The sequence below is a fragment of the Pagrus major genome, chromosome 14 (genome assembly GCF_040436345.1).
Source record: "Pagrus major chromosome 14, Pma_NU_1.0".
In the NCBI taxonomy this organism is placed as follows: domain Eukaryota; kingdom Metazoa; phylum Chordata; class Actinopteri; order Spariformes; family Sparidae; genus Pagrus; species Pagrus major.
The window spans coordinates 20,930,616-20,957,986 of NC_133228.1; the positions used below are offsets into that span (position 1 = coordinate 20,930,616).

Genomic DNA, 27,371 nt, shown 5'->3' on the forward strand with positions numbered 1-27,371 from the left:
CTGATGAGCAGTTTCTCCCTATAGGCACGCTATCTCTGCAGCTCACCCCTAGGGAGGGGGCAGACAGCCAGATAGCATCATCGCCTGCCTGCAAGAGGTCCGAGCTGGAGGCAAGACAGGGTTTAGTTTCATCTAGCATGTCCTTTATTTGGTTGTTTCACAGTCTAAGTGTTGGTTTGAGGCAAGAATCAACAATTGAAACAGGTAAATACTACTGAAGGTATGGCGAGATGAATACTCTTTACATTTGTAATTATTAACTGTCTTAACCTCTCGTGATTGTACATATGTCACCCAAAAATAAAAATTCAGTCATTATCTACTCACCCTCCTGCTGATGGAAAGTCAGGTGAAGTTTCGAAGCCCGCAAAACATTTCTGGAGCTTCACAGCAAAACGGTGTTGCAGCGTTCTCCTAAACAACTGAAGTCTGAAAAATCTATATAGATCCATACAGCTCGTCCGACTTAATCCAAGTCTCTGGAAAACCTGAGCTCCCAAATTGATTTCAAAAGATGTTATTAACTCCCTTGATCCATGCTAATGCTTTTAGCTTAGCAGATATAGTGAAGATTTCAGCTTTACACAGGTTGTAAATATGGTGTTATTTGGTCAACTGATTTAAAAGTTGTTTTTTTCGTCGATAAGTTTTTTTTTCTTCTCTTTTTTGAAATTCATTCTGAAAACAATCCACTTCTGAAAGCAGATCTTGAGTTTTAGTGGCCTAAATGTGCCTCGAGTTACATCGCTTACGAGATTTACGTTACGTTACTTACGTTATGTTACTTACTTATGTTTCGTCACATTAAGTAAGTTACCGAGGCTGAACGTAGTAATTTTAACCATCTTTTAATGATCTTTTCCAAAACCTAAACAAGCGATTTTTTTGTGCCTAAACCTTTGTTTTAATTTTGTCATAGCATAACAGAATTATTAATTGTAATCTTAATCATCTTTAGATTGTATTTTTTGTAGGTTTTTTTTTTTAAATGAATTGAAAACATAATTAAATGCAAATTAAATCAACCATTTTTTGACAAAACTGTTCAGTTTATGAATTGATAAGCATAAACACTGGATAAGTCTATAATCTCTCCTCTGCCACACTCCAGACTCATGTATTATGTGAGAAACAGAAAATAAAGCTTCAAGCAGTCAACCTCGCCTCAGTTTGTCACTGTTAGCAGACTTGCGGTGATTATCTAAGTGAAAAGATGTGTATCCTTCACAGCAGGTGCTGCTCAACAGGTGTTACATAACATGGACCCGCTCTTATGTAACCACCACAGTGCATCTTAGCTTTGCCTTTTATTAATAACCACCTGGCTGATGTTGTGCCTCGTTATCTTTCATAACCTTGTGAAAAAAAAACTTTGAAGACTTCCTCAGAGGAAGCTCATTCACATTTGTGTTTTGCGTGGAGGGTTTAAGTATAGATCACGCAGCGTCCGGTCAGTGGAGATGGACAATGAAGTAGTTCAATACCGCCATCTTTTCCAGCGCTGTTTGTTTGGGTGTCGGCTGATTTCTGTCAAATGAACCCTTTCTAATAAAGTTGTCGAGGCCTTGTGACTTTATCGGGGATTATGTGTTCCTGTCTCGTCTGCTCTCCTCTCAGGAGATTTGTCTCCAGCTATTTGTGGAGGAAGCACATGGAACAAATGAACGAGTAATTGTCTTTGTTTTGGGAGATTATCTGAACGAGAAGCCATGTTTGCAGTGTGACTCGCATCATAATTGAAAAAAAAAATACATGTCTCAGTCTGATTCGTGCTTCTTCTTCTTCGACCCGGAGTTGCTTAAATTAGCCAGATTAGAGCACGGATGTTTGACCAAGCTGATCAAACCGAGACGTGGAAAAACAGTGCATCTAACGATCGGGAACAATTATTGCTGTTGTTTTGGCTGATTTGAGGCGATCACACCACTCATCCTTGCACACCGTCGCACTTATTCTCCAGAGGATCACACTTGACACGCACTCTCCACATCATCTGCAATATCCACAAGCGCCACCAAGACAGATTAACGCCGCGGTTGGCTCTAAATTGTGTTTAATTATAGCTCTACAAGAAGCGGGGAGAGTCTCTCCGGTTCATCCCCGTATCTATCGAACATCCAGGTAACCATGACAACAGCTCAATCAAACACAGCGCCCGCTGGATTTGTGGATGTCTGCTGGAGTAATGTCTGGAGGAGGAGGTGGTTTCCTAACATGAAGATGGGAAAAAATAAAATCATGTGTCACTTTTAACCAAGAAGAAATAAGATGGAGATACGTGCAGTATCCGATAATGCACTTTTTAATTTATAATTCATGCTACACAGCGTTCAAATGTGGATCTTGTTTTTCTCCAGAGTGATATTTGGAGAGAGCAAAGGGTGAAAGACTAGCAGGAGGTGAGACATAAAAAAAAAAGAAAATCAAATGCCATGAATTATATAGCAACATGTTTAATTCCCGTCCCCCCTGGTAGGAGTGAGCGCGGTTATTGATTAGTTCACCTGAAAGAGAATACATTAGATGCAAAGCACACAGTCGTCTGGCTGTGGGAGGAAAAGAGCATGTATGCCACAAATTAATACCTTCTCTCTCTCTCTCCTTTTAATTTGTCTACTTTTCTGATGAAACAAGCCAAAGCACACAAAGCCTTTGTGTTCTTTTGCCTCGTGAAGCTGCAGCGAACACGAGGCTCAGGTTAAGTGAAAAACACTCGAAAAACCAGCGTAAACTTCATCTAACCTCTCGCTGATACCATCCCCGCCGCTGCCTTTAATCAGAGAGATATGACTGCAGACGACGCATTGATTATAATGATTACAGGGTCCCGAGGTCAGCCTTGATATTTCATATTGAGTGTACAGTAACAGAGAAGATTAGTACGGACTGAAAAGCAGGAGACGGCTGCCGTATTTCCTCTTGCTTTCAGCACGTCCATTAAATGTTCTTGAAGCACGACAAGAGAAAATCAAATTATGTGCCGGTACGACACAAATGTATCGTCCTGGATGCTGAGGAAGGAAGCTACGTCTCAGACTATATAATTAAAAATCTAGCTCCCTTCCCAGTGTAGCCGATGGGTTGAGGGAGGTCATGGTTCATTTGATGTAGGAAAAGCTCTACACACGACTCCAGGCTCGGGTAATACACCAAACCATTCATGGACCAATGCAGTAATGCACTGCAGGGATAAACCATAACGTCTGTAGAATCTTTATTTTGTTTGTTGCTTCATTTATTTATTATTTCATAATATTAGTTATTATTCCACTCCCGGTGTGTCTCCTGTGGGGTTGTGACAGGTGGAATGCAGATGATGCTATATATGTGTAAGTATAATGTACTGTATAATGCATACTATGTAAATGTTTGGAAACCCAACTGTGGAGTTAAACTGCCTATTTTAACATTCATTACATTCATTAACATTCAAATTAATATACATATCTTGAGAGAGTCCCCGGAGAGAAAGCCTTGTTTACACACCATGCAGTCTGAAAGAGCGGATCTTTTAATTGACAGGCAGTCTGGAGTCTAATAAAGGAACAGTTCACCCAAAAATGAAAATTCAGTCATTATGTACTCACCCTCATGCGGATGGGAAGTCAGGTGAGGTTTCAGAGTCGCAGCATTCTCCTAAACAACTGAAGTAGATGGAGACTTGTTTTAAAATGTAAAACAAACAAATAAATAAATAAAATGGCTCCATACAGTGTGGCCATCTTGATCCAAAATTGCTTTGAAAAGACTTGATACAAATCAAATCAATTTTATTTATGTAGCCCAAAATCACAATCACATTGCCTCGAGCCACACGACCTCCCCTCCACCGTGGTGACCTGGAAGAGGGCGGGCCACACAAGATAATTAGCAGTAAAAAGAGCCATCAGAGTGAAAAGTCATTACATTTTTACAGAAATCCAGATATAAGGAGATAGTAAAACAGAGGAGAGCAATGATCCATCAGAGCCCAATATGACGATCCATATCCGTCAATATGTGAGGCAGCAGGAGCCCGGAGAGGTAGATGTTCCCAGGGGGCCCGTGGTCCATCAGAAGGGAGCCTGAATGAAAAGAGAGGAGGAGGAGGAGGAGGAGGAAGAGGAAGCTATAGAGAGTGGACAGCGAGAGAGCAGCACAGCTTGACACACAATAACTCATGCACCCATTTCTGATGGGCTGGGCAGCTAAAGTGAAGATTTCGGCTTGAAATCGGTGTAAATAATGTTATTACAGCCAACCAGCTCGGAAAACTGCCGATTCGAGTCACAAGAGTGGATGTTTTTGAAGAGACCTGTGGACATTTCCAGCTGCTTTTGTGGCATCAAATCATCCTGGTGACCAAAACTGGTATTTTAAGCCAAACCATGATGTTTTTCTAACCCTAACCAGGTGGTTATTGTGCAAAAACCGAAGTAGAGTTGTGACAAGAAAGAAATAGAAAATTCAACCCAAGCTGCAACATAAAAACATGTCCAGTTTGAGCTCACCTGTGGTTTTGCAGAAACATACTGAGCTAACATCTATTGAGTTAGTAGATAATCAACATATTTTTTTATTTATTTTCCTTTTAAGGTCATTTCATTATGTTTGCTGAGGAACATGAACAATCTGGAACAAAAGGGAAACTGACTGTCAGCAGGATACATGAGGCAGGGGCATCCATCAGAGACAAATCTCCTGTGCAGCCATTTAATAACTGAACATGAAGAGCATATGTTGTTGTTACAAGAGAGAAACAGTCTGTTCTTAGTTTGTACTCTCAGAGGTAAATATTGTTCTTTTTACTCCCCTGCCTGTGTCTGAGATACTTGTCTAAATGCAGGACTTATACTTGTAGAAGTATTGTCACAGCGTGGCACTTTTAATTAAGTAAAGGAGCTGAACACTTCTTCCACCGCTGCTCCACACCTCCCCAAAGTGCTTTTATGAAACGTCCCTTTTTTCCAGGACCTTTCCTTGTCCAGTAATGAGCATAATTGGAGCCATGCATCTAAGCTGGCCCTGGTGGTCCAGGCTCCACTGTAATGTGAATTAATTGTGACTGTAGTGAGCAGCCTCTGGTTAAGATAATGACTTCACCTGAGGGGTCCTGAGTGGCAGCGAGGCAGAGGTAATTGTTCCGAACATCCCAGTGAGGCGCTCTCAGCGTGATCAGTCACCGCTTACCCGAGTGTGTCCGCGGTGAGATTGTGTGTGCGCATCAGTGTGAAACAGAGATGAAGAGATGGAAAGATTGACTTATTATTTCATACTGAGGATAATTATAGAATCAAGCACCGTAAAGTTTCAGTATAACTCACAACCCTGGCATCGTATGAAGAAGTTTGTTATATTTTATTTATGGTGAACAGTGCCATCGAACAACTGATACACTGTAAATGAGCCTGAGTTAGCAAAGAAGCTAATTTCTCAAGAATAGTATAGTTTTTGGACATTGTGGATGCTAACATCAGCGTGCTCACAATGACAACGCTAACGCACAGATGTTTAGTTAGTATCATGATTACCATGTTCACTGTCTTATTTTAGCGTACACATGCTATTTGCTAATAAACACAAAACATAAATGCCAGTATTGGGACTTTTGCACGTTTCAATAAAACCACAAATGTCAACCTCATGATGCCACCAAAGTATCATCCTCTGGGGACAGTGAATGTGAAATTCATCATTAGAGATGTTGAAATATTTTAGTCTGGACCAACAGACCAACTTTGCCATCCGTACAGCCTTGCTAAAAATCCTTTGAATAAATAAAAGCAGTTAATGCACGCACAGGACAATAAAAATATGAACAAAAATCAGACTCAATCTAGACATGTCCATAGAAGACAGTTAAAAGAGATAAAATACACCGAAAAAATATGTCTTTCTCATGTCGTAGCTGCATATTTACATGCTAGAAATGCCTTACAATGAATAAATTATCAAATAAAAGAGAAAAAGGAGTTTGGCTTCAAATAATTTAATTGCAGTCTGTGTTGTTGCAATGTGTCACAAAGTGGGAGGACAAATACGAGACCTGCTGTGACAAACGACTGTAGGGCGAGATGTGCTGTGCGACACGGAGTGAATGTAAGCCGGGTAACTGCCATTATTTATTTAAAAATATAATGTGAAAATAGGCACCACGTATATATTTTTCCATACTGGCATGTGGAGCTGATCGGACTGCTGCAGAGGGAGCACGCTGATGAAAGATGCCTGACCGCTGTGGATGCGAGTGCAGACCTGGCAGTTAACCTTTAAATGGCCTAATTAAACCACAGAGCCATTAGGAAATCTGTGATTAAATCAGACCTGCTCCATGAGGGGAATGAAAGATGTCTTTTTAACAGGTTAACCGCCAAGAAGACGTTTCTCTTGAACGGGATGCTGTTGAATTTGTTCCGCTCTCCTTTGCAACATAATTGGTTGAATTTGGGTGTTGATCACGTTGACCTTCACTGAGTCAAACGCTTAAAAGACGCTTTCAGTGATTATGTTTTATTACAGCGGGCCATATCACATCACAAATGTTTGGTTAACGCGGTTATAATCACTATTTTTATATTAAAATACAGAAGCATGTGAACCTGCGTGAGTGCTCTGTTCGTTTGGGAACTTTGTCAATCTCACATCTATGCCCGAGGATTACAAGAAGCCCAGCTCGAACTTGCTGAAGCAGCAGGAATACCCATCACTGGCGGGTCACAGCATTCAATGAAGAAGTCCTCAACTTCAAGGACCAGCTGCAGGGTCTGTCTCTCTATACTGACCTCAACAGAGAGACCCTCCAATCCAGCAAAGTTCTTGGGAGAACAAAGTGGGAAAAGTCACCAGACTCCCTTACAAAAAAGATCAATTTTGAGACTTGTTGCATTAGGGGGAACTGTATGTTTGCGAAATGCTGCATACAACAAATTCTGAACTATTTAGGCCTTCTTGTTAATTCGGCAAACATTATACGTGAATATATTTCTTTCCTTGTGTAAAATATTTGCATCTACAGCCATGAAGCGAGCCATTTTTATTTATTTGATCTCTTGTAGCTAATAGTGGATCCTTTATTCATGCACTGCATTGTGTCAACATCAGACAACTCAAAATTTCGTGTTGACACTGGTGTCTTTGAGTGTACTTTCATCACATTTCCAGTGTGAGGCCACTAAGAAACTGAGTGCACGGCATTCAAGTGTCATTTTTTTTCACTCTTGAGGGGTAAAAAACTATAAATTTTCATTTCCCAGTCAAAGCGCCTCGCTCCTTCTTAAACTGCTCATTTCAAAAAAGGAATTGAAAGTGGAGAGACCGCTCTCTGGAGTGTGGAAACATAAGAAATTAATCTCTGTCATGTTGCTGAGGCTTTTAAATCTGCACTTCCAGCTCTTTAGTGGCTTCAAGTGTTGTGAGAATAATTAACACAAAACAGTCTTTTTGGGAGGGTGCGACGCGGGTCAGCCGGGGTGTCATTAAACTGTTAAGTGACAAATTGATCCAGCCTCACACATCCCGCCTGGAGAGACAAACACTGTATGACCGAGTTGTTTTTTTTGTGATTCTCTTTCCTACAACCAGTGTGCTTGACATTCACAGAGGACCAGGTCTCTTCTCCAAGTTGTGCTGATGCATTCAGATTTCTGATGATGATCTCATTGTCCCCAAAATAATCAATTTCTGCAGTAATTTCTGTGTTGTGCTGGCTGTGTTTTGTTTGAGGCAGCGGCGCAGCGTGCTGGAAGCCACCCATGTTCCCGCTCATGAATGTTAATGATTTAATCATTTCTCACTGGCAGCCTCTCTTAATGTCAGCCAATGTAACACATCATGTTCTTAAAGCGTGTCTGTCGCCACCAGGCCTCCTCAGCTGCCTGCTCGCACTGACTGAAATATCACAACAACATAACACTGACGATGATGAACACATTTCTTTCTGAATTTTAAACTGGTTTGTCAACGCCAAAAAACCTGCTGTTGTTAAAACACTGGAAGTCAAACAATATCTCTTCTTATATTTACTCTGCTTGATAACTTTGAAGACCTCTGCTGCTGTTTATCTTCTGGTGTGAGTACAAGAAGCTGAACATTTTGTACTCTCCGTCAGAGATATGAACACTTTGACGCTGGCATCGTGGTGGCCTCTCCTGTGACATTTACCGTGACATTTGACACTCTCAGACAGAGGTAAACACAAGTAAAGTTTCGAAAAAGAGATATAACCTTTTCTTCAACAGCTCGGCTCACAAAATGTCTCCACTGGCAGCATCACGCTGTGAAAATGTGTTAAAGACTCGGTCTGTGTTCTGTCTTGTTTAGCCTTGGGCTGGATTTTGTAAGTGGAAGCACTATTCTCAAAAGCTTAACAACCTCACATTAAATGCTAATTCATGTGTTTGGTATTCCTGGCCTCTTACACCAGTGCCCTTGTTAAATCTAGTAAATCTGTTGTCTAGTCAGTAATTTAGATGGGCATCAGGAAAGTGAGGAAATTGTGGTTATTTTCCAAAACTAATAGCAAAGTTTAAGACGTTTTAATCTTCTTCTTGATTATTGGGAAGCAATTTCAATTCCACGAGCTTTACAGGCATAAAACCTAAAACAATACTGCCAAAAGTTAAATAAGACAGAAGGTTACTGACCATATTACATTGGTACTACGTATCAGTATACTATGTATAAGTAGCGATTCGCGTTAAATCGATTGGTGCCGTTTTGTTCCCTGAGAGCACGTCGTTAGATTGATGTTATGAAGAGAAAGCGAGAGAGCGAGTCGTCACCCTGCAACAAGCCACAAGTAGGTCACGGCCACGTTTCGTCGATCGATCCAGCCACCTTGACTTCTTCCTGCTGTGAACTTTGTGTTTGTGCAACATCACACATCCTTTGCTCCTGAGGGACAAGAGTTAATTCTTACGCCCACGACAGGTCTTCATTACTTGAACACAACATGTCATTAGTGGGCACTTGCTGATGCTACTGACATCTTGTGCAATGCTCTTGAGGCATCTGGTTGATCTGGGATTAACAATGGAGGAAAATTGATAAAGTGTTTGTCTAAATGCATTGATACAGAAACAAATCATCATTTTGAGAGAGAACTAAAGAAGATTTGCTTTGTTACAAAAATGAGTCTGTATGGTGATCCAAGAACTGTTAGCAATGTCCACATTATATACTGTGGGTCTTAAATATCTATGTTAGTAAGTATTTGCTGATTGCGACTAAGGATAATAACATTATTGTAGGAATACTACAGGCAGCAGTGTTTCTCTATGATCCTCTTAATCCTTAACAACTACCTCCGAACTCGCCAAAAAGTTCTGAAAGAGACTAAAAAATGTACTTTTCTTACAAATAGGACCTTCAAGGCGAGCTTTGTTAACAAAGACGGACTCCAAAGACCAAAAATACAGGCAATAAAAAAGCTGTGACGCAGCCAGGCTGAAGAGTATCCAAGAAAAAAAAACTAAGAATACAAAACTAAACAAACCAGAAAGCCAATGAAAACAAAATCTGGAACACAGAGGACACGTGAGGAGGAAACGCAGACGAATCGACAAAGAGTGAAAGGAAAAACACACATTTAAATAAATGGGCTAATTAACAAATGAAACACAGGTGAGCACAGAAACCAGTTGGGAAAAAGACAAAGACAGGAAGTGTAGGGTAAACCGTGACACACGAGGCAAGTCTTTCAACATAAAACATGAAATAACAATCAAATCAAATCAAATTGTTTGGAAGGCACTGCAAAGCAGACATAATTATAATTTCAATCAGTCCTGCAAACTCAAATTGCTAAAAGGCACATTAGGTGTTCTACATTTTCTGCTTCTCTCTTTGTGTTTGGGACTAAATAACAACAGGGCAGTTCAGACGGTGTGGGCAATGATTACTTTTGTGTTAACACACTGGCATTAACATAATCACAAACTAACCTTTAATCATCTGGCGTTCCCTCCTTTCAGCTCTCCAATTAGTAACCTATAACTGCCATTTAGAAGGCATTTTAAAGAGGAGTTGATATTCGAGCACTACTTCAACGTCCCAGCAGGCTCGGCCGCGGCACAAATGCTGTTTACTTCCCTTCGCGATGCCACTCCAGACATACACAGAAGGACACCTCTCAGTTTATATACTGTTGTCTACCAGACACACACTTTTATTCACGTCTCTCAAATCAGAATATTTGGAGTTGGAAATAAGCCACCATGGGAGGTAAAGCATTCTGTGGACAAAGAGATGCGCCAGTTGTGTTGAATACAAACAAGTGCGACGAAAGGTCGGCACTGTACGGATAGCGAAGTTATCCATGACTGCAGAATGCCACAGGAGGCAAGCAGATGTTTCAATTATTGTGTCCTAAAGCCCATCGTCCTGTTAAATGATTATAGTCCACACAGCCCGGACTGCCAAACTGCTGGCTGTATGAGGTTCATATCAACTGCATTATGTTAAATTGACTCTGCATCGGCAATCCAATTCAGTACAGCAGTTGATTATGTGGCCCTTCTGTTGGTTAATGTCCAATTCTGGAGGTCTGCCAAACAGTTTTTATGGTTTTGGCTTCATGAGTTAAAACAGCGTTGGGCACAAGGCTCAGAAATGTGACACATCGCTCTTATGGGAGAGTGGGAACATTTTTTTTTTTTTTTTTAATGTTAATGTTAATCAGTAATCAGAAACAAGCTAGAATGGAAAGGAGTGAAGACTTCGATTGTGTTTATACACAGCTGTGTAGTTTGGAAATCATCTGCTGCAGAAACAAGAGTCAGCGGACGGCACTGGCAGCTTTATGAGGATGTATTGCTCACTGTAAAGAGAACTTAACTGTTGTATTAATACAAGTGTTGGATGTGTTAAATGTTTGCCCTGATGATGGTGCTTGATGAAAAAGCGTTGTTATCATTTGCTGCTTTCCTCTGTTTTACATTGTTGTAAGTTGAATATCTTTGTTTTTGGGCTCTTGGTTACACAAATCAAGCTATTTCTGCGAAATCATGATGTTGACAGCAGGTTAAATGTTAAATGAATTGGTTGCAGCCCTAATTCAACCCAATCGGCGGAATAAATGTTACGTATGTTTCTGCAAAACCACAGAAAAGTTAAAAATTTACATTTCTTTATGGGCCATTCAAATAATTTGTCTTTCCTGCTCTGTTGAGGGTACAGGAGGAACCATTGGCTCAATAGTTCTGAATCCCACTCAGCTGTACTTGACACTCTTTCAATGCAGCTGTTCTGTCTTTTTCTCAACTTCCAGTTTCCCTTGTCTACAGATTTGTGCCCCCCACTGTCATGAAGTGTATGGTGAATATAGGAAACACGCAGAGAAAACAGGATTGGTGAGGACAGAGCTCCTGCAGTGGAGGCAACACCACAGGAGATCAGTGTTAATGTCGCGAGTCGTGGCGGTGACAAAAGATCCTTGAATTTCTTGACTCTCCGGCGTATTAACTATGTGTTTTTTGCAGTGGCTGTGGTTGTGAATAAAGTAAAATTTGATTGAAGTTTTCACAGATACATGCACGACAAAGTATTTACCATTTTCCTCTGTTGGTGTCTTGGTGATATTGTTGTTTTTTCAGAGCCAATTAGACCTTTTACTTCTCCCTCACTATATATTATATATGTTGTCCTACAAAACAGAAGCCAAAAAGATTTACATTCAACAATATTTAGCTCATTTACAGGCCTTATTATATCCACCAAGGAGGTTATGTTTTTGCTTGTATCCATTGGTTGGTTTGTTTCATTGGTTGGTCTGTTAGTTTTTTGGTTGTTTTGTTAGTTGGTTGGTTTATTAGTTTGTTGGTTGGTTGGCTTGTTAGTTTGTTTGGATGGTTTGCTAGTTGGTCTGTTGGTTGGTCTGTTAGTTTGTTGTTTGTTGTGTTAGTTGGTTGGTTGGTCTGGTAGTTTGTTGGTTGTTTTGTTAGTTGGTTAGTTGGTCTGTTAGTTTGTTGGTCATTTTGTTAGTTGGTTGGTTGGTTTGTTGGTTGTTTTGTTAGTTGGTTGGTTGGTCTGTTAGTTTGTTGGTCGTTTTGTTAGTTGGTTGGTTGGCTTGTTAGTTTGTTTGGATGGTTTGCTAGTTGGTTTGTTGGTTTATTGTTTGTTCTGTTGGTTGGTTGGTCTGTTAGTTTGTTGGTTGTTTTGTTAGTTGGTTTGTTAGTTTGTTAGTTGGTTTGTTAGTTAGTTTGTTGGTTTATTAGTTGGTTGGTTGGTTTGTTGCTGTATTAGTTTGTTGGTTGGTTGGTTGGTTTGTTTGTTAGTTAGTTTGTTGGTTTGTTTGTTTGTTTGTAAGTTGGTTGGTTGGTTGGTTGGTTAGTTTGTTGGTTGGTTGGATTGTCAGCAGGATTACACAAAAACTACTGAACAGATTTCTACTAACCTTAGATGGAGGATGGGTCTCAGCCCAGAATAGACCCCATTAACTTTGGGTATGGATCTGGATAAAGGGACAGAACCGGGAATTTTTCATCCTTTTTTTAAGGTGATCCAAATACAAGATGACCCAAATAAAAATCTGGATCTAGTGGATTAAAATATGTTTGGTTTGATATACTATATATATATATTTGAAACTCATACCAGTGAGTTAATTTGAAAAACAGTAGAGTTTGTGACTTGTCAAGCATGTGTCTCTGTGGTTATATGATGCAAGACATTAAAAGAAATAGCCTTACTTATACAACTATGAAAGATGAAGAGAACACGCTGCGTAATCACACAGTGTCTCAAAGTGCTATAATAATTGCTTGAAAACTTTAATTAAATTGATTTTAAGAGCGATAAATTATGACTCTCCTTTTCAGACAGAATAATTAGTCATTAAGTTGTGTTACAGTGGTCTATGGCATGTAATTACACCACCTTTGCAACCTGCTGATAAGACTTTGTAAAATAATTCCCACTTAGTGTTTGAGTGGTAGATCATCTGTAGGCTCATAGCATGAATAATTGTAAGGTCAAGTGAGGGTGAAAATATACTGGGGAAACTGGGAAACGAAATGAAAGATATTCAATTCTGACACTTTATACATAATATACAGTTCAATGCCATTGGGCTTCATGTCAATCTCCTGCAATCAGTAAACATCTGTTTCATTTCACTACAATAACAGTATTTTCTTTATTTTAAACCATAAGATCACCCCTAAAAAAGAAAATTCACATATTATCTATTCAACCTCATGTCAATGGATAGTCGGGTAAAGTTAAACTGATGACCTGGTTTGAAAAGACGTTAGTTACACCTTTTTAAAGCTGAAATCATCACTGTAGCTGCTAAGCTAAAAGCGTGCATCCTGTCTGAGGTGTGTGCATGAGCTCTGTCGAGTGTCAAGGGTGTAAAAAAACAATGAAAAATAAATGATGTCTCCATACAGCTTGTCCAGAGTAAGCCCACAGGTCCCAAACTGATTTGAAAAGACATTATTTACACGTTCGTCACATTGTCAAGCTCGTGCACCCACGATTTGCGGATTATGAAACTTCACCCGACTTTTCATAGAATAGATAATGGGTGAATTTTCCTTTTTGGGCTGAACTGTTCCTTTAAGTATATGTTCTAACTGTGAAAGTACAAGTACAACAATAAGTAGCAGTATAAGTACACATACAAATCTATGAAAACACATTATTTCTAAAGCAATAACAGCTGTAATCATATGGCTCTAGTTTGAGTACTTCAGGTCTGAGAAGAAAATAAATAAGTGGTCTCTTATAAGAGATTGTAAAAGGTTTTCAGAGTAAAAATAAACTCAGTCCATCTGTTATCCCTCCTGTACCATCTTCTACACTTCTCGGGGTCACAGGGGACAAAGACTGGGTGGGGGATGGGAGGACTGGAGCATGTGCTGGAGGAAAGGCGGGGACAAACTACTCATTACTAGAAAAAGTAATCCCGTTACTGCCACCAACTGTCAGGACTCTCTAGCAAACTGGTGCGCACTGCTATTGGACGTGGCGAGGGCTGGGCTCCAGCACCCCGCCGCCCCGCCGCCTGTTATTCCACCGCAGCGAGCGCGCACGGCCAGTCGTTCCTCGGTGCGCACTGGATATGGATCAGGACGCGGCGCGCCTCCCTGCTGCTGTCTCCCGCCGCTGCGGCGCATAGAACAGAGGTGTCCAGATGAACCGCCGCCCTCCTGGCTCCTCCGGCGTGCAATGGCTTAACAGGAGAGACATGAGTGTCCGGACGGAGGACAGCATCACCTTGTGCCAAAGGGCTCTCCAGATCGTTACGGAACTTTGTCTCACGGGGCACGTTGACCGGGAGAAATGCTCGGATATATTCCCGCTGGAGAGCAACATACCAGGTAAAGGACACGCAGGTAAATGGAATAAAGTCATTATTTTATCTTAAATTCATGGCTTTTGTTGGTTCCCTTGAAAGAGATGCATGTAGTGGGAGAAACTAAACATCAGCTCTCACTTGTTCAAACTTATTTTATCGCGTTGAACTGTTGTGGAAGTGTTTCTCTACCTGTTACGCATCTTGCTGCAGCAGAGCAGACTGATGAAATAGCAACAGGTGGGGAAATAGACTGAGCTGAAGTGATTATCCTGCATCTCTCTCGTCTGTTTTTTTCCATTCTGCACGTTGACAAGCTGCATTTATAGGAATTTAAGGCATTTAAATATCAATAAGAGGGAAATGTCAGGAGCAGATGTTGATGCTGAGGAGCTTTTATGACTTTATATTGTCCTGCTTTATCAAACAGGTGCCCCTTCTTTCTTACAGCTTGCTTTCTCTCCCTTTCTCTCCTTCTCCTTTGCATGTTTGTCTGTCATATTTTGTCCCTTGCTTGCTTCTTTATGTGTCCCTGTCTTCCTCTATGGGTGACATGTAGACATCTCTATTAGTCTCCTTGCTGTGGTCGTGGGTTTCTGTGGCCTCGCCCTGTTGGTAGTCTCTCTCTTTGTCTTTTGGAAGCTGTGCTGGCCCATTTGGAGGAGCAAGGCTCTGCCAACCCATGTCGAAAATGGCCTCCACGTGGGATTCCCCGACATGCCTCCTACTGCATCGCCGCCGGTCACCGAGTGCAAAGTGGCTGAGGTGGAGAAGAAGTACCCGCTGGAGGTGAAGGTGAACGGGCGGAGCACTGTGAAGCTCCTGGAGGCGGCCATGAAGATCAGCCAGACGTCTCCGGACATCCCTGCCGAGGTGCAAACAGCCCTGAGGGAGAAGCTCAGCCAGCAGGCGAAGATCCAGAGGCAAACCACCGAGCCAACCTCCTCCTCCAGGTACCTCACATGAACCCACTGCAGTCACAACCCCTCCCTGCTCCGAGTACAAAATAATGATGACAAGCTTTTTTTCACACATGCTTACAATGAGAGCACAATGGCAGCATTTCTGAACCCACAAACACACAAACCAAAGCCCACGGGTCCTGATAGTTCGTGACAGAGCAACCACTGCCCTTGAGGTGGTTTGGCACGTGTCAGGGGCTGGCTGGTGACCTTGAAACGCTGTTGCACATGTTGCATTGTGCCTCTCCTGACCAGAAACCCCCCCCCACCACCTCCTGTAGGATCATCGGTACGTCTCCACGCTTCAGTTCCAACCCTGTAATCTCTTGTACGCGTGAATCAAGCTGCTATGGTAACGGCGGGAAGCAACCCCAGTAATTAAACAACCAGCTCTTGCTCCTCTTTGTTTCCCAGCACTGTGTTTTAACTACGCTGTCCATAATTAGCAGTGCTGTGGGGTGGAAGCTGTCATGGTGGAAGGTTGGATTGTGGTGGGACGCACCAGGCAGCTGCGCTCACTTTCTCACAGGAAGGGTTATTGACAGTTGCCTTGGTTTGTCGTTAGGCTCGTTAATTAAATTATATGGAGACTGAGGTCTTCATAAATTATACACCCACCAGGGAGGCAGGAAGGCCGGGTTAAAGATTACAACGCCTACTGTCTCGTTCCTTCCACCTACTCTTCTGACAGTGATTCCTGATGTGGATTGATTATTTCCTTTTTTGAATGACAAAATGTCAATAACACCTACAACGTGCAATAAACTCCCAACTCAAGACCAAATACTGCTTCAGGGCCAGTGTTAGTGGCTTAAAGGAGCGATTTGTAAGATATGACCAGAATTTTAGTTTGAAATGTTAAAAAAAATGTCGTCTTTGTTTTGTGTTGCAGAGATGTGTATTGAAGTTAGCGTGCTAACCAGCTAGCTCCAGCCTGTCCTGTCTCATACCGTCAATACTCCCTGGTAATAGGGTAATAAATGAACAAAATATACATTAAAATGTCGGGATTTGAAATGCTCGTACTTAGTAAACAGAAAAATAAAACTGTTCTGCTCTTTTACCAAACTAATACGAGCTGCCTCGTTAACTCATCATAAAACACACCTCATTCAAACTGGACATAAACTCACAAAAACAGTCTTAATTTGTCTTTCCTCATCACCTCGGGTGTGGTTGATAAAATCCTCAATTTTCGCCGAGCAAGATGTGAAAATATTTCCCCCGCTGAAGTTTCTACCAGCTGCTGAAGTCCAACTCTGTCACTCCTCTCTCGTCCCTTGTCGTCCCCGAGGTCATAGTCACTGTAAATCGCCTCCATACTGTATCCCATGTTGTTAAACTGACCTCAGTCGGTCTCGGTTGCTGTGTTCAGCCCCAGTTCAGTGTCCGTAGTGACTCCCCCTGTGATTTGGCGGTCCCAGTCCAGACAAATCTAGGGCCACTGGCTCGATGGCTAACTGAGCCATGAGCTAATTAGCTAGAAGGATAGCTAGCAAAGAGCAGCAGTTGTCGGTTACTCTGGTGATATGCTGCCACCTATGTTTTTGGAGCTGCCTTTCAATTCTGGCCATATTCTACAAATTATACCTTTTATAGCAGCTCTGCTCAGCTTAAAGCAACATTATGTTTTTTTTTATTGAACCTTAAAATATCTTCAAATGATGATGATGAGTTTTATCCAAAGTTAGCACCGACAAATTGTTACAGACATGGGATATGCACTCAGAAACTGTGGGTGGCGCCAAATCGCACAAAATGTCAAATTTTTTTAACGTTGCTTCAAGGTACAATAACAAAGAGAAGATAGATATCGTCTTGAAGTCAATTATTAGACAGTGCTGACTGGTTGTAAGAGATGATGGCCTTTCTAATTTAGTTTCTCTATGAGCTGTATTTACCAACAGACCAATTAAGCCAGTGTTTGGGCTGCAACTATTGATTATCTGTTTATTGTTTGTCGTGCAAAATGTCAGAAAGTCCTGAAATCGCTCATTTTAAATTTCCTCAAGCCCAATGTGACATCTTCAAACTGCTTATATTCAGTTTACTATGATATATTACAAGGAAACCCATTATGTACAAATATTTAATCATTTCTGATGAACTGTCAGCTTTAATTTATGGACAGCAAAGAAATGTTGGCCCTCCTTGACAGCAAACAGTCGGGACATGATATTAATCATGACTGGTGATTCTTTACCAATTACTTTGAGGGCAAGATTAAGTCTCTTATCCGTTTAAATAAGACAAACAACTTTTCACAAGTAATCTATGATGAGCTCTTAATCTTACCATCGATTCATTTTTCATCACAACATTGTGATCAGGTATCCACAGAAGCCCCAAGGGCAGGTGAGGATTTATTTTTTTATTCTGAGTCCTTTCTAAATTGTTTTCTCTCCTGTGACTCGAGAACTGGTGGATAAAAAAGGTTCATCTGTGAAATGTATTCGAAAAAAAAAAGCTTGGGCAGGAGAAAACATGCTGTTAGTTAGAAAAATGAGATACAAAAAGAAAAAAACAAAAAACAAAACAACAACAACGCAGAGACAACAATTCAGATCAAATGTAGAAAATTGACAACACAATTTGCCCCTCAGGGCTTCTGTAGATAGCATCAATTTTTGGAAAACAGCAAAAAATAATCGAAACTTTCTGACTTTCAGTGAACTCGCATTACCTCCAACTTCTCTGTTCAAGTTCACGAGGACATTATTGATCAATGAAAGCAATAAAATCATGGTTTTATCTCTGGTGTTAGTGGTGGATTTGGCGTAATCCCCGGTGGATTGAGTGTATGTTGTGGTTTAAAGAGTCTTAAAAGTGAACAGCACAACTTCGAGACAAATAGTTATTATCTTCTGTGATTTGGTTCCTGTTTGAGGTCTGTACCTGCTCCCAGACAACAGCCTTCTGTGTGTTACAATACTTGAGTGTAGCATTTATTAATTTTCAGCCGTGCATCCTGTGCCATATCATCTGTGCCACAGCTGTCAGATCGCTGTGATTGTCTGGCTGTCAGAAAGAAGGGCTTGTTGCTAGGTGACAAGATTGGGGAGTCAAACACCACAGGCTTTCTTTTTTTTTTTTCTCTTTCTTTCCCACAAGATGTCAACTTCACAGAAAATTTGCAGCGTTCAGGTGATTTCTCCAGCATTCAGAGCTCAAATGTGATTGCTGGAGGTGGGTTTTCATTTTCCAAAACCAATCGGTGGTGACAAAGTGGAGAAAATCGTTCAGTTTTACCCCCCAGGCACTTTTAGATTTTATTGTCTGCTACTACTTTTAGGGTAAAATCAGCAAAACAGCTGTATTTTGAATTTTCTTTGAGGTTTGTCACAGTGTCCTTGGGTTGTCTACAAAACCAGAACCTCTTCATTTGAGGCACATGAAGCAACTTTACCTGCCTCACAAGGACAACATGTGTATCATACGATTAGCCAGGTTGATGTAAGAAGTTTCAGCCACTGGTTCCCAAACCTGGGCGTCCTGACCCCCACTAGGGGTCGCCAAAGCTTCTTGGGGGATGGTGAGGCCTTCTTGATGTTTAGGGTGGATGAAAACTTTATTAAACAAACAAAAACATACAGTGGGCCTATATCTGTGCATGTCATTAATTTCATTTTAAATTTTTTTTCAATTTAAAGGAGAAAAACGAAATTAAATTGTTATTTTTAAAGATTAGATTATTATTTAAGATATAAAACTTAAGTAATTTAACCCTCAGAGGCTAAAAATAATTATTGTTCTTAAATGTTTAATCAGTTTTGAACTGCTGCTCCTATCCATATGCTTTAAAAACTAATTTAAAGTGGAGTTTCTCAGCATTTCAGTGGTTTTATTTGGGCTCATAGTCAAACACCAAATTTTGACTGGCGTTTATGTCAAAATTCTGGTCAATTCACCAGTTTTAAAAGCGAATGTAAAATCGGGATTTTAGGCTGAAACCTAAGGTTCTCCTGAATCAAAGGATGTGTGGCAATTGATGCTGAGCGCTTGAATATGATGTGAAAAAGAAGTTAACACAGGAGAGTCAGGCAGCTCAAAAGTTGCTCTCGGTTCTTGAGGGTTAAGATACGTAAAACAAATCTCACAGGGTAAAGGCACGGTGAAGACCTGATCACAAGATATATTCACAGAGCCTTCGCTCCCGGCTAAACAGCCTCGTTCTGCAGTACAAATGTATGCAGAAATACTTTATTGAGGGGAAATTGGTAACCACATTATGTATGATTATAAAAAATAAAACACGATAAAATCTCCTTAAAAATGTATCCCAATGGCTCGTTTCACGCAGACTTCCCATAGTTGACTGTTTGTGGCAATTGTACAGCTTATCTGTACTTCTGTGCTGTTATTGTTATGCTTGGAATATAATATGACATATCCTTAAAATATGTCACTTAATCAGGGGTCATAAGTTTACTCAATGATAGAAAGAGCTCCCTTAAGGACAAATGTTGGGAACCACTGGTTTCACTTGCCGAAATGCATCAAGCACACTGAAAGATATTCCTCAGAGTCATTACTGTCGAGCCTTGAAGCCACCTGAGGCCTCTGATATACCAGGTGGCTGTTCAGTGAATGTTTCTGCTTCTATTCTAGATTTTTGTGCTTTTATTCCTGAAGACGTTGAGCTTTTCTAACAGACTGTAATATGTCAAAACATGTTCCATGAGCGCCACATTATTATGCATCACGCTTCGTAGATGTACTTCTCTCCTGACAAACCATTAGCGCCCATCATAACGAAGCCACTCATGCATAACTATGACACTTGAGACATTTACCCGATGCCCTTTACCCTTTTCAACAGGCACAATTCATTCCGCCGCCACCTGCCTCGTCAGATGAATGTCACCAGCGTTGACTTCACCATGGACACGGTGCCGCTGCGACAGTCCTCGACAGCGAGCATCGGAAGAATAAAGCCCGAACTCTACAAGCAGAAATCTGTGGACTCAGAGGACGAGGCCAAAGGGCCCGTGGAGACCTGCGGAAAGCTCAGCTTCTCGCTGCGATACGACTACGAGGAGCAGGCGTTGGTGGTGAGAATCCTCAAGGCCTTGGACCTGCCCGCCAAAGACTTCACGGGCACCTCAGACCCGTACGTGAAGATCTACCTGCTGCCGGAGAGGAAGAAGAAGTTCCAGACGCGCGTCCACCGCAAGAACCTGAACCCCATGTTTGACGAGACCTTCTGTTTCCCCGTGGTGTACGACGAGCTGTGCAACCGCAAGCTGCACTTCAGCGTCTACGACTTCGACCGCTTCACCAGCCACGATATGATTGGCGAGGTGGTGGTGGACAACCTCTTTGAACTCTCTGATCTTTCCAGGGAGGCAGTCGTGTGGAAGGATATTCACGCGGCGACTACGGTGAGTTGGCGTTCACACACACACACACGCCGTCCAAGTCCTCACACTGATGTCACGTAAGCACCAGAACAAGAAAAGACACTTGGATCATTTGTTTTAGAAAGGTCTAAACATGAAGTATTGCACTGATTCACTCCTAAAAGCCTGGATTCATCAATGACGTTCCACAAAAGCAGCAGCTCACTGCATAATTCTTCGGGAAATGCACTTCATCAGCCAAACACCCACACGCTGCTCGGTATTCTTCACTAATTATAGCAACAGAATACAATTATCGAAACACAAGATGTATGAACTGAGCTGTGATATGTTTAAACTTTAAAGTATTTATAGAAGCAGCGTGCACAGTAATCGTATTCTGTAGATCGTGTCTCCTCACATGAACTCGTTCCAAAGAAAGATGTGGTCATTTAGCCCACAATGCATTTCACTCCTACACGAACACTTATCATGGTTTACTCAGGAGCCTCTGCTTTATTTATGAACATCGTTTTCATTCAACACTGAGCCATTGTTTTCAGGCTCACATATACAGTGGCCTCCGTGGGCTTTATTGAAAGCAACAGAAAGAGCTGTGCATTCAGTTTTACATACAGAACGACTCGAGATGATTCTTAATGTCTCCGAATTAAGTTAGATGGTGTTTGTTTATTTGCTTTTTCTTATATTAGGCTGTTTTTTTCAACAACAAAAAAAAAGAATGAGGAAGAAAAACTCTTGAGTGCTCAGGAAGTTCAAGCAAAGTATGAAGGTGGAGGTGAAGGGAACACGTTAGTTATAAAAAGAGAAAAATCCAAGGTGCTTCTCTGGCAAAAAGGTTGAAGAGCCTTTATCTATGGGTTTTCATACTGATTTTAACCATTCACTGTCAATGTCTTTGATGAGTTTCCGTATGAAATGGCCATCTAAAAAAGGCTCTTTAACCTTTTTTTCCCAGTAGAGTGCCGTGGATGTTTCCCTTTTTTGCACATTTCTGCTTCTGCTTTTAAGTATCGGAGAGAGATAGTTATACAGGACGAGGCCACAGTCTGGTATGTCTTCGATGCTGTTCTGTAACAGTACATACAAGACGAAGAGGCTAACACAGGCTCACAAGATAGAGGCCACTGACATATATAAAGATGGACGCTTTAACAGTTCCCCAAGATTGAAGCCACAACATCTCAATAGCTCCCTTGTGGCTGGCTGCAGTAGAGGTTATAAACCCGCTCCCCCTCATTTGTTGAAAGGAAGTGGAGACTCATCGTCTATCTTTATGTACTGTATGTCACGGTGAGGCTATGGGCTTGATCTGGATAATGTCTATCAATGACATAATGACCATCTCATGTCTAATCCTAAGGTCATTAACCAAAGAACAAAAATTACTTATTGCAGATCCACTGGCAAAACTTTTTAAATGATTTTATAACATAACGATACAGGGAGCCATGAACATTTCTGTCATTTTCCTCCTGAACTACTGGCCAACCAGCCAGAAAAAGTAGTCTTGGATAATAACGTTGCTCAATTGGTAAGAAAATTAGCTAATGTGGCACTGCTTTCTGGTCTTTTGAAGACGTTAATTTTCTCTAACTCTCTCTTCTTTGTTCAACTCTCGAACAAAACCTCAGTTTTATATCAGTTTCTTATAGCTCCGTGGAGGAGGTTGTGTTTTTTTCTTACTTTGTTTAACATTGTGAGACATTTTTGTTAATTTCTCAGGGAACAATGCATGGATGTCGATGAGAAAAATAAGACAATTTGATCTGCCACATTGGTTCACATTGATCAACACTTTCGTGTGGCATGTTAGCATGCTAACATTTGCTAATTAGAACTAAACACAAAGTACAGCTGAGGCTGATTGTAACTCCATTAGTTTTCCAGGTATTTGGTCATAAACCAAACATTTGGATGGATTAAAATGTTGACTTGAGCAATCCTTCCAAGATTAAGTTATTAAGTTAAGAGTTATTTCACTAAAAAACAAAAACCTCATGGTGGCGCTAGGGGAAAATTCAGGCTAATATCTAACTGGGTAGATTAATTTTGGCTGGTGACAAAATATCCAATAGTTGTTGAGATCTTTTTGTTTGGACCAAAGTTATGGACCAACCCACACTGCCACTCCTACAGCCTGCTGCTAGCATGGCTGAAAATCAAATCATTCAGTACAACTATTATGAATGAATGGTGACAATATGGCTAGTAGTAGCATTCAAGTATCACAACAGCCAGCCATGCTAATACGTTGTTAAGCACCACTTACCAAAATCCAATCTTCTTAATTTCCTCACCTGTGTATTTCTTTGTCGTGCCATTTTGTTGTGGTGAAAGCATTTCAAATGGACAAAATGTCTCTCTTTTTCACCTCCAGGAGAGTGTCGACCTGGGAGAGATCATGTACTCGTTGTGCTACCTCCCCACAGCAGGGAGAATGACCCTAACAGTCATCAAATGCAGAAACCTCAAAGCCATGGACATCACAGGCTCCTCAGGTAACCCGACAGCAAATAAGATGTGGCTCACATCAAAAGCACAAACTGAGCCATAAATCAAACTTAGCTGAAACGAGACGGCGGGAGGCCACTTAGAATGGAAATGGGGACCCAGAGAAGCCATTGGGGACGAATTATTGAAGTCAAAGAAGGACATTTTTGTTAATAGACATCTTTTTCCTGAGCGTTTGCAATGTTATTCTTGATTCTGTTGATAACATCCTATTAAGCTATCATTTCTACCTATCAAAAATCAAACATATTATTAAGTGAAGGCTGTCATGTCTCCCAGACCCTTATGTGAAGGTTTACCTGATATGTGATGGACGAAGGTTAAAGAAGCGAAAAACAACCACCAAGAAAAGCACACTCAACCCATCGTACAACGAGGCCATCATCTTCGACATTCCCCCGGAGAACGTGGAACAAGTCAGTCTGTCCATCATGGTGATGGATTACGATCGGTGAGTGAAGCAGTCAGTAAATATGGTGCATACAGTACATGCTAACGTGCTAACTACAGCACAAGTCCTAAAACTTTCAGAAGGTTTGTAATTGTGGTCAGATCGGTGAAGTAATCATTTACTTTTCAGTTGAGTCATGATTTTTATCTCGCGGACTGCTTCGTTATGTGCATCTAAATGTGTGTTAATGTGCGTTTGACTACCAACAGGGTCGGACACAACGAGGTGATTGGCGTGTGTCACACCGGGCCAGATGCTGAGGGTCTTGGACGAGATCACTGGAACGAAATGTTGGCTTACCCAAGGAAGCCCATCACACACTGGCACGCTCTGGGAGAGGTACAGTCTCATGTTTACAGAGAAGCTCCTGAATGTGACATTGATCCCAACTCTGTTGAGTTGAGGATCTATATTCATTTCCTTTATGTAAATAATATTATTGTTTTTTCCTTTGGTTTTCTTATTTAAAAGCCTAAAAAAAGGTCGAAAGTCACAGCTTATTTTTAAAATCAGCGGTTGTTTTTCTCTTGACTTACTATTACTGAACATAACAAGTTTTTGAAACATGACGACATACAAATCCAGGTGAAAATGGGTTTAGTCCCATCTAGCCTTTCTAAAAAGTTGAGGTACTTTTCTGTGAAAATTACCAAAAACAAAACAAACAAAAAAATGCTTAAAGGGACATTTTGCAGATGGGTTTTGAAGGGGAAACAGGTAGTTTGGGTTTGTAAAAGGTGCTGCAGTACTGTCTTAGTTACATGTATTTTACTTGAAATTTAAAAGAGATATGCAGTGACGTGGGTTAATAAGTGGCAGGACCAAGTGCCTTAACTCAGCATCAGATGTCATGTCTTCATAGAGAAGTCGGCAGCTTTGCCAACTGCAAAATCCACATGACTCTTGGATTCTTTGGTATATAGTTGGCTAGTTAAAGGGTAACTCCACCAGTTTTACACATTAAAGTGTGTTTACAGGTTTTGGGGAGTACAACTGCATTAAGAAAAAAGTATAATAAAGCCTTTTGTGGCACCAGAGGAAGCTGCGTGTAATCTGATAAATTGCCCCCAGTGATGTCGAATCGATACAGCAGAACCAGAGATATTGCATTCGTCTTCCTTCGAATCTGATGCCTTCATTACCCACAATGCATCTTAGCCACTGAGTGACATCACTGGAGGCAATTCATCAGATTACACGCAGCTTCATCTGGAGCCACAAAAGGCTTTATGCTCCCCATAACCTGTAAACACACTTTAATGTGTAAAATTGGTGGATTTACCCTTTAATAACGTAACATGTGTAAATACTGAGGGGCGTAATGCAATTTCATATTTTACATGTTATCAATGTTTCTTCCTCTTTTCCTCTACTCTTCATCTGACGAATAGGAAAAAACAGGTGATTACTCATTTTTTAGTGGTAAAACTACTTCATGTGCTTTGTTTAAAACTGTCATCATAGGCAAAACCCGTGTCCTCTGTAGCTCTGGTCAAAACATTGTTCTGTAATAGGGAGAGGGGAATACACTCAACTTAGAGTACTTATCTGTTCTTGGGGAAAATTGGTGCTGTGAAATACGTAGCATTCAATACATACAATAGCAACACTATAAAAAAAACATGCTCGAAACATCACAATGACACGCCAAGCTCAGAAAATCAGACAGCTATGACAGGACAATTTACAGACTGACATCTGCTCACGAGTACAAAAGGGTATTGTGTTTAAAATGGAAGCTACATGTCTTCATGAAAGTGTCTGAAACATGCGGAGCATGCATAAACAGAAGAGGATCCTGTCACTAACAATGTTTTGGTAGTTTTGTGAGTGTGTGAAGGTGTATGCAGCTTTCTCCTACCTTTATCTTTCTCCCCATCTGTGCATCATGCTGGAATTCAACGTAACTGCCTTGAATCCAAGCTGACGACAGACACTGTGCTCAGAGAAGGAGCAAAGTTTCATGCCCGAGGGGGTTGGGCTGGGATTCATACCTAAAAGATAGATTTTGTTTGCAGTATATTTAAAGGGTGAGTTCACCAAAAAATTCAAGTTGAGTCATTATCTACTTTTCCTCATGCTGATGGAAAATTGGGTAAAACATTTCTGAAGCTTCACAGCAAAACAGCACTGAGGCATTCTCTGAAACAACTGGAGTAGATAGAGACTTGTTTTAACAAACTACAGAAATTGAAATCGAAACAGATTAAGAAAGACCATTGTCATTTACACCGTTGACGTACGGTCGAGCTTGTGCACCAACGTCAGACGGGATGAGCACTAAAGCTCTGAACTTAGAAGCTCAAGTGAAGTTTTCAGGTTAAAAACGGGTGAAAATAACATCTTTTGGGAGAACTGGATTACGTTGGACGAGCTTATTCATTTTTGGGTGAACCTTTCTTTAAGACTGCACACAAAATGTAAGACCTCGTCATGGCATACAAATCACTTGCAGTTACAGAGTTAAACTTGTCTTTTATGCCTTGAAAACATAATAACCCAACATCCAAGGACAAATTATCACTGTAATAGTTTCAAAAAATACTATATTTTTTGCCACATCCCCTGTGTGATGATCTGGCTCTGCTGCACTAATGCAACTCTTTTGCCTATGATCACAGTACATCCTGAGGATTAGACTAATAACCTGCTCTGATACTACAAAAGGATGGCAAAGCCTCTATAACGTGCTGTGTTTTGTGATATTTACCTTGCAGTGGCCGGGTAGAGCAGCAAGCTTTGAGAGTCAAGGCTCGTGTCCTTCACCCAAACCTCCACAGACACCTTGAGGCTCACAGGTGTGAGTGATGACAGCACCTCTGTAAGAAACCAGACGTTTGTTTAGAGTTGCTGGGAAGTTGTGTTGAGTCTCTTGTGAGCATGTTGTATGAAAATTAAATTCATCCCTACACATTTCTTTCATGTTTCTACAGGTTTTGTTGAAATTGTTTTCATTCATGCATTTTGAACTCTGGTTTTTCAAGTGCTCTACAGAGCTGGCTATGCACAGCACTCACTGTCGCTCAATTCAAGGGTTTGTTTTTCATACATCTGCTTTGAAATTTCTCAAAAAGGCTTCAATTACACAGACCACATGAATGGCAGGCCTCGCTGCAAGAAGTCCTCAGTGATTCACTTGAAGCTGTATTAACCTCAGTATGTTGAGCAACATTTTTCTGGCCCAAGATCTCTTTAGTGAGTTGGCATTTTACTTTGAAAAGGCACAAAGCTAAAGGGCTGCACTGCTCACTGCCATGAAAACATTCGCTCGATAAAAACAGTCAATAGCTGAAGAATGCAGGTAATTTAGCGACAACAAGGGCTGGGTGAATCGCTCTTGAAATTCATCAGTCGCAGCTGTCACAGATGTGTAAAACCGGTCATTAACCAGCCATTGTTACCTGTAAGGGACATCAACAGGACTCTCAGATGTAGCAAATACATGTAGCAAACATATGTACAGAGAGATCAAATCAAATGTGTTTGAAATAACATAAAATGGGTTTCTAAACACCTGACAAACTTAAAAACCAAATTTTGTGTTTATTTTGTACACAACAGATCAAATTCAGAACATAATCACAAATCAAAATCTTTGAAGTCCGACTGGACGTTTTCATTGGTCGCACTGGTACGCCTGATATTTTTATTCAGTTTAAAAAACGTTAACGTCATTTAGGAAACTAAATGTGTTATTTGGTGCACCTAAATGAAAACGTTAGGCGCAACCGTGCAACCAGTGTAAAAAGTTAGTCTGGAGCCAGGAATCACAAATTAAAACTTGAAGCATACTGTATGAATCACCTTAT

At 40.9% G+C, this 27,371-nt stretch overlaps 1 protein-coding gene across 2 annotated transcripts; it reads left to right on the plus strand.

The window, feature by feature from the left end:
- Positions 1 to 14,152: 14,152 nt before the first annotated feature.
- Positions 14,153 to 26,351, plus strand: syt10 (synaptotagmin X). Of its 2 annotated transcripts, none has more exons than XM_073480830.1 (7): positions 14,153 to 14,315; positions 14,835 to 15,228; positions 20,057 to 20,618; positions 22,978 to 23,098; positions 23,391 to 23,562; positions 23,772 to 23,901; positions 26,280 to 26,351. In XM_073480830.1, the coding sequence occupies exons 1-7, from the start codon at positions 14,168 to 14,170 to the stop codon at positions 26,349 to 26,351; spliced, it is 1,599 nt and encodes a 532-aa protein (XP_073336931.1). In that variant the 5' UTR covers positions 14,153 to 14,167. The 2 variants fall into 2 exon arrangements, with proteins under 2 accessions (XP_073336931.1, XP_073336932.1); XM_073480831.1 differs by having other exon boundaries at positions 14,153 to 14,300.
- The last annotated feature ends 1,020 nt before the right edge of the window (positions 26,352 to 27,371 follow it).

Bases quoted from the DNA above. Each gene is read 5' to 3' on its own strand.
- syt10 (XM_073480830.1), top strand. From the start codon at position 14,168: ATGAGTGTCCGGACGGAGGACAGCATCACCTTGTGCCAAAGGGCTCTC. The intron at 15,229-20,056 runs GTACCTCACATG...CCTTTTCAACAG, and splicing joins GAGCCAACCTCCTCCTCCAG to GCACAATTCATTCCGCCGCC. The intron at 20,619-22,977 runs GTGAGTTGGCGT...TTTCACCTCCAG, and splicing joins ATATTCACGCGGCGACTACG to GAGAGTGTCGACCTGGGAGA.